This window comes from Phaenicophaeus curvirostris, chromosome 3 (assembly GCF_032191515.1).
Source record: "Phaenicophaeus curvirostris isolate KB17595 chromosome 3, BPBGC_Pcur_1.0, whole genome shotgun sequence".
NCBI classification, from domain to species: domain Eukaryota; kingdom Metazoa; phylum Chordata; class Aves; order Cuculiformes; family Cuculidae; genus Phaenicophaeus; species Phaenicophaeus curvirostris.
Genome location: NC_091394.1, coordinates 63,462,118 through 63,482,431, shown reverse-complemented (window position 1 = coordinate 63,482,431; position 20,314 = coordinate 63,462,118). Strand labels below are relative to the sequence as shown.

General features: G+C 41.5%; 1 protein-coding gene across 1 annotated transcript in view; it reads left to right on the top strand.

The window, feature by feature from the left end:
- The first annotated feature begins 12,171 nt into the window (after positions 1 to 12,171).
- The window catches only part of ARFGEF1 (ARF guanine nucleotide exchange factor 1), a 102,447-nt gene continuing 94,304 nt past the window's right edge, over positions 12,172 to 20,314 (top strand). Inside the window, exon 1 of the mRNA XM_069854205.1 lies at positions 12,172 to 12,374. Coding sequence (XP_069710306.1) covers positions 12,251 to 12,374 — 124 coding nt within the window. The 5' untranslated portion in view covers positions 12,172 to 12,250. The remainder of the gene's footprint in view (positions 12,375 to 20,314) is intronic.

Below are 20,314 nucleotides of genomic sequence, written 5' to 3'. Positions count from 1 at the left end.
CCATGCTGTGGACCATGAATGCTTCTCCTTTTTGGTCCATCTCTTTCATTTCTCTTTCAATCCCAGTAGCTATTTTTGTTACTCTACATTCACATTTCAGTTCTTGTTCTCGTACTTGGATAGGCAGCCAAAAATGTAAGAGCCCCCATTAATAACAATTAGCTGTCTAGCTTTGACTTAGTTGCTGGATGCATTCTTTTTCTTCTTTTTTTCCTGCAGAGATTCTCGACAAATTAAACAAATGCTGCTCTACAGCATGCAGAAAATACCAAAGACACACAACACACCAGTACATGAATAATCAAGCAATGTAGAGTATTCAAAATCTATCATACGGCAGCTTCAAATCTGTCACCAAGAATATCAGATTCCAGGGTTGGTGAGACCCTGTGAATTTTATCTCAGCAGCTGCTTGCTGAATCCATGGGACATCCCTTTATGCAGCCAGTCTCTTCTGTTAATTATCTTTTTTCCTGCTTCTAGCAGGCATTATATTATATCTAAAGGCTACTGAGTTTAAAGTGCTTCTTGAATTTGAAGTGAAAATATTTTCTTATTCTTATAAGAATGTATAAGAACTTCATGTTTGTTGTAAATGATCAGTGACTGAATCTTTAAACAAATATTCAAAGTAAGCCACAGCCTCTTCAGCCTCCCACTGCAGAAATAAATCTTATTCTTGTAAAATCCAATAGCTTCATTAGAAAGAAAATAATCTTTGAGCTTTTTATGAGTGAGGAAAACAAAATTCAGCCATAGATTCATGGTAAAACATTTATTAGAATTGTATGAGTGAACTGCTTTCTAGTAAATGACATATTAAAAATAACCTTGGCATTTATGCATAGAAATAGTGACTACAAATTTTTGTGTTCTGTAATTTTTTAAAATGAATCAATATTTGCAATGATTGCAACATCATTAGGTTTGCAAATAGACCAGAATGTTTTAATGTTGTATTTCACACGGTGATCACTTTTACCAAATGTGCACAAATACGCAAAGCTTACTTAGAAGTCATTGCTGGAATTTTAAAAGAGAGCACAGGTTCCACAGAGGGCTGGCACCTGTTCTGAAGGACACAATTTCATTCTTATATGTTACACTGTAAATATAAAGTCAATTTGGATTTTAATCTCCTACCTTCGATCCAGCCATCCAATGAAAAGAAGTGAAACAACGAATTTAAACCTTCTCAAACTTGGGAAAATTCTGGTGAAGTCTCACATTTTGTGACATGAATGCTTCAAATCACTATTTTAAAATAATGCACAACTGTCTGCCCTCCTTTACATATTCCTCCATGAACAATTATGCCTTCAGGTTAAGGAAATTACCTTGCAGGTGCCAAAATACTCCTGCACCAAAAAAAAAAGGCAAAAATTCCAGTGGTCTATGCTCAGTGTTCTGGCTTCTAAGTATCCAGATTTAGGTTGACCTCATCCCTGCAAGAGAGCTTACTGCCAGCGTACTCCCCACCATCCCCTACCATATAGTTTCCTTCTTACATCTGTGTTCACACCATTTGCTTACAATAATATCCCAAGTATTATTTCTGTTCTCAAATGATGAGCGAAGGAAAAAGCAATGTGCTGATGAGAGTTTAATCCAGGAAAAGTTAAAGAACAAAATAATGAATATAAGTGGCTTGTCAAGTGGGCATTTTAAGGATGATACCTGCAGCTATCCAAAGGTGTGACCCCCATCCCGTGTGTACATAAATAGACCAGTTCAAGCTCCACTACCATAACCTGCTATTAAATTCGTATAAGCAAGCTTTTATTGCAAAATGTATGTGCAATCCCAGTGCGAGGCAAAGGAGCAAGTTTGGTCCAAATGGGTAGAAAACACCAAAAAAATTGTCACTAGTGTTGATTTGTATGGTTATGTACCTCCTACAGGGGCCCTGCACAAAGCCTCCTCTTTTACAAAATCCGTGTTTAAGCAACAATTGCACTACCACTAAGCACAACTTACCTCAAATCACATTTCTCAGGAACTGAGAAGAGAAGCACTCACAAAAAGCAGTAATGACTCCACAGATTCAGAGGAACTTGGCCCTGTGGAATTATCTGCTGCATGTCTCACAAACTATGACGAATGAGATTTTTACCAGCACAACAATGTACGTTTGACCTTCTCAGCTACAAATAGTTACAAATTGCACCTCAACAGTTCCACCAGTGGCATAGCAACATTTTCTGGTAGCTACTGTCTCTAGTCATACATAAAGAGATCTAAAATTATTTAGCAAGATACAGCACACAATACAGCCTTCCAGATATCAAAACTAAACACTCCAGGTCTGCCTGGATCTGCACCCAGACAGCTGCAAGTTTCAATGTCACGAGAAACCATCCGTCATACACACTGTAAACCAGTCAGTCCAGTTTTTAATGATCCAGATTGCACGTCAGCTCTGACATTTGATTTGAAATTCAAAACATTGTGGAAGTCTAATCAGAACTGTCGTATTTAAAAATGTTTTGTAAAGATATTTGAGCGAATACACATCTAGTAAATACTTAGTGAGTTAAATGGGATACTAAAATGAATCACTACAGTGCTTCTTTAATGTCTTTCTTCTAGGCAAGAATATCCATAACTCCCATTCAATTTTATCTTTCTAGTTATTCGTATACAAAATTTCTCATTCCTGCCACGAAGCACGCAGTTTATAACGTAAATGCTGAAATATCAGTTACTGCACTTTTGACAGGAAATAACCCAGTGCAGTTGCTGGAGGAAACAATCAGGCAGATTCAAAGATCACTTTATGGCAGTTAAAAGCGGTTATCGCTCTAGTCTCATTGCTTCTCACCTTAATTCACATGACTTTTATGACCTCTCTGTCTAAGCTTTTCAACGCGGATATTAAAATACTTGGAAACCATCCTTGTTATTCATTTGACTTGCCCTACCCACAGATTAAAGGGATATTTTTTTCCAGCTGAATTCCATTCAACTCTTCTCAGTTCCTTTTCATTTTCAACCCTCCTTTCACTATTATTAGCTTATTGAAAGAGATCTGCATAAACCTTTGAAAATGCGCAAATTCTAAAGCAATGCACTGAATTCAGCTCAGATCAAGGGCAAGAGAGTCATTCAGCATGTAAAAATTAGGTTAAAACTAATGCTTCAAGCTCCCAATATCTGTGCTATTTAATGCTTAATCTGTAAGACAACTCAGCATGCATTAGGCTGGTCATGCCACATCAGTTATAAAAGACCCACAGGAGTCTAAAGCTAGGATTTAAAGGCAAAAGAGTCATCATTTTCAGTAAATTTATTACTTTTCTGATTTTTTTTACAAATCGGGATAATCCCGTTCCCTAAACTGAAACTGAAGATTAAGAATTCAGGATAATCATACACTATGGTAGTCCTTCCTATTACACATGTTTAGGGAGATAACTAATTAAGCAGGCTCACACCCACAGAATAATCTAGGAAAACAGTAATGGTAAGGACAGTACCTGCCAAGAAAGAGGGCAATCACGTTTTGGTTCCCTCCCTTCAATTGTTTATCCTTAAAATCCAATAATAAATAGTTTCTTACCAATTTTATCTGCCGGAGTTGGCTAGGAGAGGCAATAAATCAGTAGATCATATTGCTACCTTTGCCATATCTCCTCCATACATCTTTTGCAGTGCAGGGCTCTCAGGAAATTGTCAGAACATTGTATTCTTGGTATTCAGAGACAGAAATACTTGCCATTATGAAGGTGTCACCGTAATGGCTTGGATTTACCTTTAAATTTGCATAGCCTCACATATTACAATAACTGTATAGTAGGTTCCTGGGTCAGAGTGGAAACATGCTATTCATTTTTTATGTTCCCCAAAAGGAACCCTCTACCTTTACTCAAAGAGGATAGCTCAGAAAATCACCTGTCTAGGTGATGCAGCCATAATCAGGTCCTCAAGCTTGAAAAACTACTGAAGAAATTTTGTAAAAAAACCAACCTGAATAACCAATTTTAAAAATATATATTTCCTTCAGTCTTTAAGATGGGTGTTTGTATTCCTTCTTCATTCAAAATATTAGGCAATGGTATGCTGAGGTGTCATGGAACTTGGGAACAGAATTATTCATCTATTAGCAGGAGCAAAGTGCTGAAGAAAGAAGTTGCAAAATCCTATAGGTAGGCCAGAAGAAAATGTATTCTTACAGAAAAATTCCTAGGAAAAAGGGGTGACATTCCAGCACCTGCAGCAGTATAAGCATATAAATACAAGCTACAGCTGGGAACATTTGGTATGCTCCATAGTTCCCAGCCACAAATCAAAACTTAATTCCACCAACCACTAGAGATTTGTTTTCTTTTTTTCTTCATTGCTATCTGACATTTTTCAAACTGTCACAAACTGACAAATATCATGCTTTACTAGGAGTATGTATCCCCACTTAACTGTAGTATCGACTGTATTTCAATATAGCAAGAGCCTGTACGTTTTAGTTTCCAGGAATAAATTTGTCACCTTGCAAGTGCCTCCTCGCAGTGATAGATATGTATTTCATTGTTGGCCACTCCAGGGCATCATCGCTTTTGTACAAAAGCTTGGAAGCAACCTAGGAATTACCTATTGATAATATTCCCTGTGCTAATAAACAACTGCTTTTTTGTTCTTTCAGTGCCACCGTGGATACACTGCAGCCTATTTTAACCTCTTAGAATACTCACTCTACAAACAAACCATCAACTCTTAATTTCAGCTCCTGAATTTATCTTAAAAAAACACCTCTTAAAAATACTAAAGCACACTTATAGTGAGTGCATCTCTTTAAGTTTCAGTGACAGATTGTGATCCGTTGCATAATGGATACAGTGAATATTCTTGAATTATGCTTCACTTATTTTTACAAGGGTGGCAGGCCTAGGACTCCACAAAGGGACAGAGAGAAATGCCTCTATACCTCAGTATTACATGACAAAGCACCACCAGCAGACTTGCTAAATCTTAATGCATTCAACAAGAAACTTGGAAACTTCTCTACCAAGGTGCCTGCAGCCTGATCTAGCGGGAGGTGTCCCTGCGCATGGAAGGGGGTTTGGAACCAGATGGTCTTTACAGTCCCTTCCAACCCAAACTATTCTATGATTCTATGATTCCATGATTCTATGACTCTATGATTTTATGATTCTCTTCCATTGCAGGTTCCCATCTGCTGGATCTGCCTGGACCCTGATCCATCACGCACTGATCATCTGCATCTGGTACATGAAAACAGAATGGGGGCAAATGCAAAGTACTATACTGCAGATAAAGAAGGTACCAACAAGTGAGCCACAACAATTAAAGGATCATCTACACTGGCACTAATACCCTGACCCTATCTGTTGTCCCCATCAGTCCTATATACTGGGTCACATACAAAGACAGGGCTGAGTGGTCTCTTGCACAATGTAAATACTGAATTAAATTTGTATTGAAAACAATGGTTTAAACAATACTTCTAAGTTGTCATAAGCTGGTAACGTTGCCAAAAAATGCACGCCTGCCCTCTTCTTGCCTACTTTCTTGTTCCTGTCCTTGTGTTATCCCCGCCCTTGAGCTAATACAAATGTTTGTGAGGTTGCCCAATGAATCAGTATATGGAGTATATCTGGACTAAAAATCCTCTGCTTCCTGTCAAGTTAATTTCAACCTAATTAAATTCTGAATGTGGTTCAGTGCATAATTCACAACATGACAATGCAAATGTTGATCAGGGAAGCAAGAAACTTACAGGTGGGTGCAGGAAGAAGGATAGCTTCCTTTAGTGGCAGTTCTGTCTTATTCTAGCTGAAAGTGATCACAGTCTTACTGTTACTGTGCTATTTTAAAGGTCATCAAGATGATTTAAGACAGTGCCACCACGAGCAGCCAAGTGGCCCTCCTTAACGCCCTGACCACGTCTCCCCACTCCCTTTCTTGTGTAAGAATTAGCAAATGTGTACGTAAGTCTGACTGATTCACTGATTCCATTGAAAACTAACTTTCTGTAAGGCTGATTTTTGGCTGGACCACTGAGATGAACTGACTCACTGCATAGCTGCACAACTGCACCAACACAGGAAAGTGGGTGAGAGCTCATATAGGTGAAAGAAATCCCTTTGGGAGGCAACACAGCGATAGATCATCAGCTTGTTCAAGCATGAAACTGCATTCTTACTATCACCTTTTACTGTCTCTTGGAAGCAAAGGCACAGAAGTCCTAGCTTCAGAAAAGCAGTACATACAATTGTTGCACATAAAACCTATCAGAAGCAGGTGCTAATTATTCTCTCTCACACAGAAAGTTCTCTACATTTTTCTCACTAAACAAGTATCTAATACTCACTGGAAACATTTTAAATACATGAGACAAAATAAATGGCTTTTAGAATACTCCAACAAACATTTAAAAAGTACTAGACAGTACTTTGGGGGCTGTTTCTCAAACACATTTTTTCTCTTGTGCTGTTTTATGCATAAACACAAACACTCCAACAAAGCAGTGGTGCTTTTGTGCTTTAGCACATACATATCAACATTCTCAGAAACCATTTCTCAGGTCTGATAGCACAACTATAATATTTCATACATGTTGCTTGCAGACTTAGTGGTTTGAGCAGAGAAAAACAATTATCAGTCCTTTTTCACATCTTCAGAACTTCACCAGCAACCAAATACGGATCTCTGCAGCTGTGAGGATTACAGTCCTTGGTTCAGCCACTGACTGATGCCAGAAACCTGCATGGTGAAACCAAAACAATATAGACATTAGAATCACTGTATCTGAAAAGTATTTTGGAATTCTTTGCAAGGCATTGGCACAATCTGTTCCCCAGGGCTCATTAATACCAATGACCTGGACACAGGGGATGGAGAGCACCCTCAGTAAGTTTGCAGATGAGACCAAGGTGTGTGGGAGTGTTGATCTCCTTGAGGGTAAAAAGGGTCTATGGAGGGATCTGGACAGGCTGGATTGATGGGCGGAGGGCAACTGTATGTGGATTCAACAAAACTAAGTATCAGGTCCTGCACTTGAGTCACAACAACTCCATGGCACAGTACAGGTCTGGGGAAGAGTGGCTGGAAAGCTGCCAGGCAGAAAGAGACCTGGGGGTACTGGTCAACAGCCAGCTGAATGAGCCAGCTGTGTTCCACTGACCAAGATGGGAACAAGGTGGCCAAGAAGGCCAACAGCATCCTGGCTTGTATCAGAAATAGTGTGGCCAGCAGGACTAGGGAATTGGTCATCCCCCTCTACGCCTCATATACTGTGTTCAGTTTGGGGCCCCTCGCTACAAGAAAGACAGTGAGCTCCTGGAGCGTGTACAACAAAAGGCCACAGAGATGGTGAAGAGTCTGGAGAACAAGTCTTATGAGAAGCGGCTAAGGAAACTGGGATTGTTTAATCTGGAGAAGAGCAAGCTGAGCGGACACCTTATAATTCTCTACAACTGCCTGAAAGGAGGTTGTAGTGAGGCGGGCGCTGGTCTCTTCTCCCAAGTAACAAGTGATAGGACGAGAGGAAATGGCACCAAGTTGCTCCAGGGGAGGTTTAGGTTAGATATTAGGAAAAAATTCTTCACTGAAAGGATCGGCAAACATTGGGACAGGCTGCCCAGAAAAGCAGTTGAGACCCTGTCCCAGCTTGTATCAGAAATGGCGTGACCAGCAGGTCCAGGGAGGTTATTCTCCCTCTGTACTCGGCACTGGTGAGACCGCTCCGCGAATCCTGTGTTCAGTTCTGGGCCCCTCACCACAAGAAGGATGTTGAGGCTCTGGAACGAGTCCAGAGAAGAGCAACAAAGCTGGTGAGGGGGCTGGAGAACAGGCCTTATGAGGAGTGGCTGAGAGAGCTGGGGTTGTTTAGCCTGGAGAAGAGGAGGCTGAGGGGAGACCTCATTGCTCTCTACAACTACCTGAAAGGAGGTTGTAGAGAGGAGGGTGCTGGCCTCTTCTCCCAAGTGACAGGGGACAGGACAAGAGGGAATGGCCTCAAGCTCTGCCAGGGGAGGTTTAGGCTGGACATTAGGAAAAAATTCTTCACAGAAAGGGTCATTGGGCACTGGAACAGGCTGCCCAGGGAGGTGGTTGATTCACCTTCCCTGGAGGTGTTTAAGGCACGGGTGGACGAGGTGCTAAGGGGCATGGTTTAGTGTTTGATAGGAATGGTTGGACTCGATGATCCGGTGGGTCTCTTCCAACCTGGTTATTCTATGATTCTATGAAAAGACATGTAATGTGGGACACGGTTTAGTGATGGCTTGGCAGTGTTAGGCTAAGGGTTGGACTTGACAATCTTAAGGGTCTTTTCCAACCTAAATGATTCTATGATTCTATCTTTAGTTAGGAACCCATATGAGACAGAAATATTTTACATCTTTGCCCTTCCTTTCTTGTGATTTTTTTTATTGTCCCTTCAATAGTGACAACCCCCTAACTTTTAAGTAATCAGTAAAGAGGTAAGCATGTTTCTTATGGCCTGTAGTTTCTGTAGCAAAATCTGCCCTCAAAATCCCTTAAGTTCTTTATAATTGACCAAACATTATTTAAATACATGGCTTCCCTAGTGAACAAAGCTGATATAACAACTGGCTTAGTTTAAAGCACTGAGACCCAGCCCACAAGCTGACAACCATTCATATCTTGACCTTAAAGCAGGGCACTGGATTGTCTTTTCATCTCTGGTGCTTGGATCACTGTTCCCCTGTGATTTCCATACTTACTGGCTCAGCTTTTAGAAGGAAACTAGATGACAACCTGCTGTACAGATAATTTACAATAAGATCTTCCCGTGCAATTTTGGAAGCAGTCTTTTGATAACATAGAGGCTTTACAGTGTTGTGGGATTTTGCCAGGGGTTGCCTTATGACTTGCACGTAGATGTAAAGTACCAGCTGCACCAAGCTATAAACTTGATGAATTGAGTACCAGTAGTTTGAACCTGAGAACAGAAATTGAAGATTCAAATCACATTAAAAAACCAAAACAAAAGAAAAAAACACCCCAAGAAAATCCAAACCAAAACAAAACCCAAGCAAGACAAAACAAGAAGTTTAATCTATTCATGTTAGAGCAGGAATAAAAGACAGGGAACTGACTGTCTTTTTGACAGGTCTTTCCTTCAGTAGCCTGATATTTCAGCAGCAGCTCTATACGCTCAACTAAAACATAATCATCTTGTGTACACCATATGAAAATATACATTAATATGAACAAAAGAGATATCTAACTGCAGTCCTCAGTGTGCTTTACATACAGATATTCATTGTCTTCCTTGCAAGTTTATTCCTGCCAAACGGACTGTGAAAATCAATAGCAAACTCCATTTGCTAATAACACTTGCAAGCTCTGACTTGGATAAGAAAATCTGGACTCAAGTTGTCTGTGCAAAACTACCAGCAAGAATTCCATGGCAATTCTTACTCTTGCCATGTGGTCATTAGTAGGTAGCTTTGAAAGACCAAGATAATTTTGACATCAGAATTTCTGAACTTACACCTGTGTATGACAAAAAATTGTGATTTTTCCTGAAATAAATTATAAGAAATAATTCAATTATGCTTAGTGCATCTGCTGCTGAAGATACAGTCTTTTGAATAAACCAACTCAAACTGAACATGGTCATTCAGAAAACCTTCTACAATTTTTTTCAAGAATCAATGTACTTGGTGATGTGACTTCTAACTCACTCACAAAGCTGCTATAAGGCTAAAATCATGTCTATCCTCTCAATATTTTCAGTATTTTTTCTTATTTGGTTAATAAAATAGCCTGTAGGTTCTAATCATGACAAGAATGAGTGCCTGGTACAGCTCAAGCAATTTTGTTAAAACATGTGTTTTAGGCCTGGTGTTCACTTACAGCTTTAGCAGAATTCCCTATGCCAGGGTATTCCTTAAGAAATCCAAATATAGACACCTACAAGGTAATGAGTAATTTTGGCACAGATCATTTTTCATCTGAGAAACCGGTTAAAGCAATACTGGCCAGCATTAGCTGCCTCTTCATTAAGTGGCTGGGATCACTGCACCTTTACCAACGCAGCTACAACAACTCTGCTGTACACAAAGAAATAGCTGCTCAAATAAACTATTCAGTCAAGAACACAAGGTGACTGCTTGCAAGGCCTTAGCAAGGTGGCACAACAGAATCATAGAATCATAGAATCACTAGGTTGGAAAAAACCCACAGTATCATCGAGTCCAACCATGCTACCCCTGTCCCTGCAGAGCACAACCAGACAGGGTGTGAGATGTCTGTGATCCCTGCAGATTTGAAAGCAGTGGCCCAAAAACATTTCCACTCTCAGCCCCATCTCCTGGGCCAACCCAAATCTTATCTGCTAAGTCTTATTACCAGTTGGTTGTCAATTGGGATGATAGTCCCTGCAGAGCTACTAAATCCCTGGGTGGCATTGCAGCCCTCCCTTTAAAGACCATTTCTCTGAGGGTATTTAATTTTTCTGCAGAGCTCCAAAGCCACCCAGCAGTCTTTAATGCCTCATTTTGGCTACTGACAGCACTGAGCTCAGAGCAGGAGGCCATAGCATCACTGCAATAGGCTGCACTAGGCTCTCTCTAGCTCTTCATGAGGAAGGGATCAGGATTAACTTTGGAAGGCTGTTGTCCTGACGGACGCAGTAAGACCAGAGTGAAAAGAGAACACAGGAAAAGTTAGCTGGAGATAACGGCTCTCTGTTCTCTGAGGTCAGAAACGGCTCCTGGTTCCCACAACCACCTCCGTTTTTGGCACACTGATACTATAACCCTGTCCCACTCTGTCCTAAAGGTATATCTAGAAACCCAGTCCTTACATTTCCAGATTAATTTTTAATTAATATTTTTTGTATCAGGCTGTATTTTTCTAAACCAAATCTGGCTTCAGTTAGTGCCACATTCTACTTTCAAATACTGCTGCACTACCTCTACGTGCAAAAACTGTGATGCTTTTGCTGCCTACCAGTCAGCCAGAGTCCAACAAAGCTTTTCTTGGTGCTGAAACCAGCATGAGGAAACAACCCCTTGGCACTCTGGGAGGGAAAATAGGCCAAAGAACACAGTAAAAAAAATTTAAATGAAATAATAATTTTACAAAAAAACCTATCAATTTAAGAAAATAACAAAATGCGAAAGTCACTGCTTAGTTGTATGGTGCAATATTTTGTTAATGCTTTGTACTCCTAGTGCATGTACAAAAGGGAAGAAGTGCTAGATGACTGTAATTTAAAGGCAGAGGATGAAAGCGATAGGGTAAGGGTACATTGAACACACACAGGTGAAGCGTCAATCCGAGCCTGAGTGCAACGGGCAGCAGGGATGCGGGAGGGCAGCAGGGATGCGGGAAGGCAGCAGGGATGCGGGAGGGCAGCAGGGATGTGGGCAGCAGGGATGCGGGCAGACGGGATGCAGGTGGCAGGGATGCGGGCGAGCAGCTGGGATGCGGGCAGGCAGCAGGGATCTGGGCAGCAGGGATGCAGGCGGGCAGCAGGGATGCAGGCGGGCAGCCGGGATGCGGGTGACAGGGATGCGGGCAGCAGGGATGCGGCGCGGGGCGGGGCAGAGCGGGCTCCGCGCCCCCATGTCCCCGGCGCGGGGGGCGCAGTGGCTTTTGCGCGCATCCCGACGCGTATCCTCCTCGGCGACCGCCGGCGCCGCTCCCCGCACGGGAAGGGGCGGCCGCTCCCGCGGGAGCCTCTCTCGCCTCCGCTTGGGGGCGGGCGGCGCCGCCCGGGGCAGCCTTCCTCCTCCTCCTCCTCCCCCGAGCGCCGGTGGCCCGGAAGGGAAGCCCTGCCCCTCCTCCTCCTCCTCCTCCTGCCGGGTGGCAGCGGCCATCTCCGCGCCGCCCTCCGCGCTGCCTCCCGCGGGCTTCGCCCCACCTGTCGCAGCGGGCGAGCCCCGCGCCCCCCGCCCCGCCCGGCCCGGGCTCGGCCACCGCCCCCTCCCGGGCCGCCGCGCCCGCCGCCGCCGCCCTGACGTCGCTTCCTTCCAACATGGCGCGGGCGGGCAGCTGCCGCCGCCGCCGCCGCCGCTGCTGATGGAGGCGGGAGAGGGACGGGGGCGGCGCGGGGCCTGAGCGCATCGCGGGCGCTGGCGGCGGGTCGGGGGGGAGGGACGAGAGGGAAGGAGAAGGCTCCGTCCTCCTTTCAGCCGCGGGGGCTCCCTGGGCGGGAGAGAAGCCTCCGCGCATCCCCGGGCTCCGCGCATCCCCCCGCAGCGGGGGCGGCCGGCGCTCCCTGCCCTGCCCGCCCCTTTTCCCGGCTGGATCGCGCCCCATGCATGAAGGGAAGAAGACGAAAAACATGTTCCTGACGCGGGCCCTGGAGAAGATCCTGGCCGACAAGGAGGTTAAGAAGGCGCATCACTCCCAGCTGCGCAAAGCCTGCGAGGTGGCCCTGGGTGAGGAAGGGGCGGCGGGGGCGCGTCCAGCATCTCCCGGGGCGGAGAGGGGCTTGGGGGCGCTGGGGGGGCTGATGAGTTGTGGGTGCGCACAGACCCGGCGGCGCCTTTAACTGGGAATCCCTATAGATCCCGGACGGAGGGGAGCGCCTGGCATGAATAGGCAGGGAGAAGGAGGCGTGTGACCTGGAAGCAGACGGGGAGGGAGCAGGTGACAGCCAGCCCCGAGCGGGGGTGGCGGAGAGCGAGAGACAATGACACCAGGCCACGTCGGGAGCCGGTGGCCCTTTGGGGTTGGGATGCAGGGCTGGAGGAGGAGGAGGGGGTGCTCCGGGATGTGTGCCTGGGAGAGCCTTGGCCGGGTCCTTGCTGGTGGAGAAAGAGCTGATGGGGAAGGGGGCTTCCTTCGTGCGTGGCAGAGGGAGAGAGGATCACAGAATCTTAGAATGGTTTGGGTTGGAAGGGACCTTAAAGATCCGTCCCTTTGGAAGAGACCTTAAAGATCCACCCGTTTCAAAGGGAGCTAAAAGTCCATCCATTTGGAAGGGACCTTAAAGATCCACCTGTTTGGCAGGGACCTAAAAGATCCACCCCTATGGGAGGGAGCTAAAAGGTCCATCCGTTTGGAAGAGACCTTAAAGATCATCCAGTTCCAACCCCCCCTTGCCATGAGCAGATGTGGGAATGTTTGCCTGCTTCGGGGTGGAGATGGGTTTGTAGGGCAGCTGTGTCAACACCACCTCCTCGTCCAGAAGCGTGAGGGAAGTACCAGGGCTGGGTAGTACAAAGCATACGTACACATGTGATAACAGGCAGCATAAAAGGAGAACTTGAGCTTTAAAATTCTGGCGTGTTGGGCGCAGGCAGGGTTACAACCTATGTGGCACAATATTGACGTGCTTACTGTAAGACTTCTGGAAAAGGGCCTGCTTTATTTAAATAATACGTAAATGGATTTTGGCCCTCCCATTCTTGTGTAATTGTTTCTGGTTTTGGAGATAATTATCTTGATTTTGTACAGTAATAATGCTTGTTTAAAGGGATTTGTCTGAAGAAATACTATTAAATTGAAACTTGCTTGTTTTAAAAATGAGTATAAGTGATTTCAAGCTGTTTGTGTCATTGTGTTCATTGGTCTTTTATAATACTTCCAATTTTTAAGAAAAAGAACAATCCTTGTCTTGTTTTCCTTGTGTTGTTTTCTTCGTGAAAGACCCTGACGCATAGAGGGGGAGAAATGGCAGTAGTTCAGCTATTTGTTTCTTAATAATTTAAATAGATTGGAAAGAGTTTTTCTTACATTTCTCATTTATCATTAGAATGATTAATAATAATCTTACAATGTAGGCAGATGGAATTGAACTGATAACCTTTGGCCCTTCCGTTGACTTTATGCTGCGTATTCAACTTAGAAATAAAACAAAAGATGATTTATCATTAGTAAACTGAGTTTGTATCCAGCTTGTATGTCATCCATAGAATTAAATACTGGTATTAATTTTGTGTTTCTGCTGTACTTTGTTTCAGTAGCTTTGTCTTTTTTAAGTATCATCCATATCCCTCCAAGCATGGTTCAGTTGTGTTACACAGATTATAAAGCAAGTCCTCTAGACTATACAATCTGTATCTTTCATCTTGTAAACTGATTTCTGCAAGGAGACCCCTAAGCACGCATCCCAGTGATTTCTTATGTCGGAACCTCACTGAAACCTTTCCAGAGGATCTGGTTGTATGATTGGGGCTTAAATAGGAAAATGATATAAAAGCCAGCGAAGCGAGGGAAAAAGGGATACAGGATTGTGTGTACTAGCTAATGTATATGGAAGGGATGCGTGAACTTGAAAAATACCAGACATAGAGTTAATTATGAAAGAGTCTTGCTTAGGTTGTGGTACAATTAAATATAGTTGGTGATTGTAAATGTGGCAAGGTCCATTGTCTGGTTTTGTCTGTGGTAGAGTCAATTCAAAGCGGCAATAGGTAACTCTTCAATAGAGTAGGACTCACACCTAACTATGAAAAGCTTTTCAGAGAAAAGTAAATATCCTCCTTATTTCACATGTGGAGCAACTGGATGTTAAAGCTGAGCTGTGATTTTCACGGTAGAATTGGAAATGGGATGCATGTGTTGTGGTCTCTTCATCTAGCTTGTCATCTGTTGGAGAGTGCTCTTCAGCTGGACAGTTCTTTGCCACCTTAAGCCAGGAGAACAGACTTCTTATTCCTGATAAATTGTTTTATTTTAGAAAACAATGACATTAATGGTAGAACATTAGTAAAATAGTAGTTTAGAGTTAAGTTCAATTTGGAATTAACTCTGGCAAAGTCTAACTTTAAAGTTTTATTGCATTTTTTAAAAAGGTCGTTAAATGAAAGGTAGCTTTTAAAAATCATGGTAGTAATTACACGTCTTCAAATCAACACCATGGGGCTTTTTCAGTCTGAATATTTAATTGATTCATCTTCACTGTAATTAGCTGATCTAATACAAAGCTCTGCCATTAAGATTTTTTTTTCCAGCTGCCTGACTGTAGTAAAATGTTACTTACTATGAATGTATCAAATATTCTAACTAGCAGTTGTTACTAATCCAGACTATTTTGCTATCATTTTTTGAAATGTTTTCAACTTTTTGTTTATTTTTTTTCTAAATCCACTATTTTTATTGGTTTGCATAAGATAAGCTGCTGTCAAAGTATTTCAGAAACAAGAAAGCAACGACCAGAAATATGGTATTCCTGTACAACAGGCAAGCAAATTAAAACTCTGCTTTCTAGACTGAGGTTGACAAGTGGTATTTTAAAAATTCTTAAGAATATCCCTTTGTAATTTTTAGTCCCTGTATATTTTCTTATAAACTTGAGCTGTTGCATTCCATTAAGATTATACGTACTTTATTTTTGTTTTGTGAATTCTGAGGGAGAAAAACCCCTCAACATTCCTGGTACATTACAGTGGTGATCTGACCTCTGAACAGGTATTAGAATGAGGTTCTTATAGTATGACCATTTTTCTGGGCTATTAGAAGATAAGAAAGCAAAGTATGAATTAAACATTGCAACTTGAACCATAGATGTTCTTTGTTTTTTTAACAGGGACAGTATTAAACCTGATATTCACATCCTATGTCTACTGATTCACCAGATTGTGTTTGGATTAATACATTAGACTTGCAGTCAGCAATTCTGTATTTTTTTTTCATGTAACACTGTCCTTTCTGTATGTAAAAAATACAACATTTATTTCTCTAGTCACCTAATAAAGTACAGCTAATTTAGAACTTCATATTGTTTACTTGCATAGCAGCCGCTCTTCCTCCATGTAAGAAATGAGTTTATCTTTAAAATTGCCCATTTGCAGAGAGCATGAGGCAGCAACCTGACAGCAGGATTAGATTTAGAGCTGCCTTTTCTATTGAGATCTCTGCACTGCTGTTTCTGTATTGGTTCTGAGCCATATTACAGTGTAGGAAACTTTACGGTAAACACATTGCATTATGCATAGTCTATAAAAGGTCTTGGGGAGCGGGGGAAATCCTCAGCTGAATGTGAAGTTCTTAACAGACTGAAAAAAAACTGTTAGTGTTTTGGGTCAGAATCTGGGGTGTAGATTTGTCTACCTGGAAAGGTGGTTTATAGAAGGACCAAGATGAGCAAACCAGAGTTTCCCGCTTGTTCAACTGTAAACCAGGAGTCAACAACTCTGTAAAATTCCAAACCGCATATGATTGAAAATAATATGTATGTGTAGTTAGTATGTAGTTTAAAAAAAAGGCATGCATGTGCTGCTTGGAATTCTGGAAGTACCAACTGAAGAGGCCTGAAACTGAGTTTTAAATGGTTTTCAGTGCTCCTTGGAGTGTTTAGTCTGTTATGGAAAGGTCCTGCTGGGTGATGTAGGTCTCGTGCAATGTGAAAGTATCAGCTCCATTCAGTTTGTGTTGCCTTTACATGCACATGTAGGATGATGAAAGAGCAGGATATAATTAAGCAGTGAATCTTATTTTTCTGAAAATGGGTAACGTTTGGAGTAGAACTCACCACAGAGGTGGGAAGATTCATCTATATCTTTACCTACATGGATTTGTAAATGGACAGGGAAAGTCTCACCTGCATAATTTTTTCTATCTTGCTTTTTACCCTTCCTAGTTACCTTTTCTCATGTCCTTTGCTTATCTGGATAGTCATGTTCAATTACCAGAATAAGCTAGGTTAACAGTCAATACAGAAATGCATTTATGCGTTGAAAAAAATCCTTCCTAAACTAGCACAAACAGTTAAAAATGCGCTTTGAAGACCGTTATTGTGTTACTCCTCTGTAATTAATTTTAGTGCACGAGTTAAATTTCTGTTTGTTTTGGATAATGCTGTCTTTGCAGACTACCTTCCATCTTTCATCAAAATTAGTTGTCCTTAGAAGCCAAAGCCCTGAATTTTTTTGAGTCCTTTCTATGCGGAATACAAAGAGATTGGTATTGTACCATTGTCTGTTGTCTGCATGTGCTATAGGCATTTATTTTCACAGTTATACAAGTCACCATTGTCTATACAGAACTTATTTCCTGGTTGTAATTGTTCTTCTTAAACACTTTGAAGTAGGCAAGAAGGATAAGTAGAGATTTTTTGCTAGTACAAACCAAGATGTGTATTAAAAAAACCCTCAAACTATCACTAAAACTTGCAGCTACCCTTCTCTCCTTTTGTTTGCTTTGCTGAGCTTGGGCTTTAACCAGCAGGGTTTCAATGTGGTTAAGATCTCATCTACTTTTGCAAAAATTTAAAACTTGGCTTGGTAACAGTAAGGTCTGGTTGGCCCTGTGAACTGTTTTCCAGTTTTCCATACGCATTTGAGGTATGAAGTGCCATTTGTGTCAAATTACTGGGGCTAATTTAAGAGAAGTTGTGTATAGCGGGAATTTTTATTCTTTAAAATGCAATACATTCTTGACTGTGTAGAAGGGCAGTGCTGATGAGCTTTACTCTTCCTTGAGAAAGGGGATGGTTGGCAGGGTGCACATAAAAACACTTTCGTAGAAAACAAGGAGAATTGTATTTGAGTTGGAAAAATGTGAATGGAGAATGAGTATCAAATATTTGCTTTTTGTCTTGGAAGGAAAAGAAAATGGTATTTTATTTTAGGTGGAACTCTGACTATCCTGAGATATGTCCTCGGCCTTTGATATTTTGAAAATTTCAACACTGATTTTCAGTAGCTCTTAAAAGCTAGAAATACTTTGAGACATCTTTGTGACACAGGATAGCTTTTAAATATTTCTCTTCTGCTGTGTGTTTTAGAATGTTTTTGGGATGTTGAATATTGAAGCTTAAAATGAAAAGTTGTTGCCTTGTGACCAGAGTGCATCTCTTTCTTGCAATGAAATATCTTCAATGTTTTGTGGTATTTTGTTCTTGTTGATCTTTTTCTGTACCCTCTTCCACTATGTTACACTTGTAATTGTCATCTTTTCCTCTCTTCTCTTGGTTCTTGTCTCCAGTTAACCACGGTTTCATTTTTTTTAGGATTACATTAGTATCCAGTTTTGTGTGTGTCTTCATATACAATTTAAAAAAAAAACTAGCTTGGCCATTTACATCAAATGTACATTCCAGACCTTTTCTAGAGTTCTTCAGAAAATAACGGGTATTGAGGTGCTACTCTAGTGATATGGTGTTAAGTATGCTAACTTGTTTAGTTGTCAGGGAGGATTGTTCACATGGGAGTGAGAGGGAAGCATTGGCCACTGGTGTTCTAGTCAGTCTCTCTTCCCCAGCAAACTTGTCCATGACTCATTTGTTTCTGCAACAGCCAGCAGTAGATGGGTGACTTGAATAGGCAGGAGGAAGGGGGTTTGTGTTTTCTGCATCAAGCCAGAGAGCTTTCCTGGGTGATGCGTAAATAAATCGGTGGTTTGACAGGAGAAAATATTTTTGTCTGGGAAAGACATAGGTACTGTCAGTGAAGCTGAAGTGACTTGGGAAACACTGCAGGTATTGGGAAAGAGGGAGGTATCAAGGAGATAAGACAGAATTGAACTCTAGTGTGTTTGTCCGAAAGCACAAAGTATGTGATCTAGCTGTGCTGGTCAGATGGATACAGACCAAGAAGTGTTCCGTTTGTAGCTGGCAGTCATTACTGTGTCCTTCCCATGAGTAAGTAGTAGAATAAACTACAGATTACTGTTAGGCAAACCAAACCTTTAAAAAAAATAGTGTATATACAAAAAGTCTCAAAAATCCCCAGGGAAAGCATAAAATACTCCTATGGGATTTTATAGAAAAATAATATTGTACAAGGACAATGGAACAAATGGTATCTGGTGTGTTTTGTTTCTATGAAAAAAACCCCTAGTGTCAGAACTTAAAATGAAGAAAAATACCAAACCTCAAAGAACCCTAGCCTATGTATTTTATAGATATCTTAATGGAATGCAAGGGAGCGTTAAATAAAAATATCGGTTTTGAGGGATAAGAAAGATGGCACTTGTTCTATGATACTTCCCATTTTGAGTATAAATGTAAAAGAGCTGCTAGAAATAGGCCTGTCAAGTCCCAGGAGTTTTAAATACTTGGAAGAACTCCCTTATTGATTTCTAATCAGTCTTAGGACACTGAGAAAATTCTAAAGGACTGGAAGACATCTGCTACTGTGCCAGTATTGTTACAAGGATGAATAGGATGACCTAGGTAATTACTGCTGTATTGGCCTAATGTTGATGCCAAGTAAGGTAGTGAAGTAGCCGATACATAATGTGAGTGAGAACAAAATTGCCAGTCAGTAAAGATTTGACAAAGCAAGCCTTCTACCAGTTTAAGTTTTTTTCGATAGATCACAAGCTATTTTCCCCACATCTTAGTCTTCTGTGTTCTTCACTTCTTAATTTTCCATAATTAGAAATAAAACCTGTCAAACTGATAGGAAAAGGGTGATAAAAATTCATTTGAGTTGATAAATACTGACAAATTTGGTGGGTTTTTTCCCCTCATTTTTCATGTTGCTTCTTTCCACTGCATCCATAGCTTTAGCATTTAGGTATTCTTCTTGATGTTGGGTATTTTGCTTGGGTTTCTTTGGGGGTTTCTGATTTTGATTCTATTTGCTGTTTCTCTTTAATTTGAAGTTGTACATATTAGTTTTCAGCATGGGCATATTAGTAAATGATGAGGTGTTAGTTGGGAAGCAGGAGCTTTTCAAAGACCTTGAAGTCTTGAGGGATCTGAGCGCTCTTAGTACGATGCTGTAGTCACGAGCGGATTTGAAGCTTGGGTAGAGAATGGGAGGTTATACTAACTCTGTACCTGATACAGCTTTTAAAAGTAATATTACACCTGGTTTCAGCAGTGTGGTGGGATTAATTATCAGTGAGATGAGCTTGAAAAACCTTGTGAGTTAGAGAATGACAAAACCAGCACAAGAAAGAAGATTAAATCCATTGCTTCCGTTTAGACACAGGGAGGAAAATAGTAGCTGGTTTTATGCTCTGATGTTGCAAATCTTTGTGTCACTCCTATTCCAAAAATGCACTTAATTCTAGGGGAAAAAAAAAAAAAAAGAGGGATCTGGTTCTGTTTTTCAGACATTTGTAAAAAGCAGTTACACTTTACACTGGATGCATCCACTTAGAAAGTCACACTTGATTTTATGGGAATTGTAAGTGAAAGTATGTTTGTATTATTCTTTGTATTATACTGTTACATACTATTATATTATAGTATGTTTAAGCATTATACCAAGAAGCTTGTGTACTCTGTTGTAAAAGTGCCGTCTTTGTGCACGTGTGTGTGAAACACAATAATGACAAATAGATCTTTCATTTCAAGAGGGAATTTAACTTCATACTTGCTGCACCTTGGTCACGTGCCCACTGATACTTTGCTTCTTCAGGAATGATGTCGCCAAAACTTCCTGAACTGAGGCATTAATGCCACTTTCTGATGGCGTTT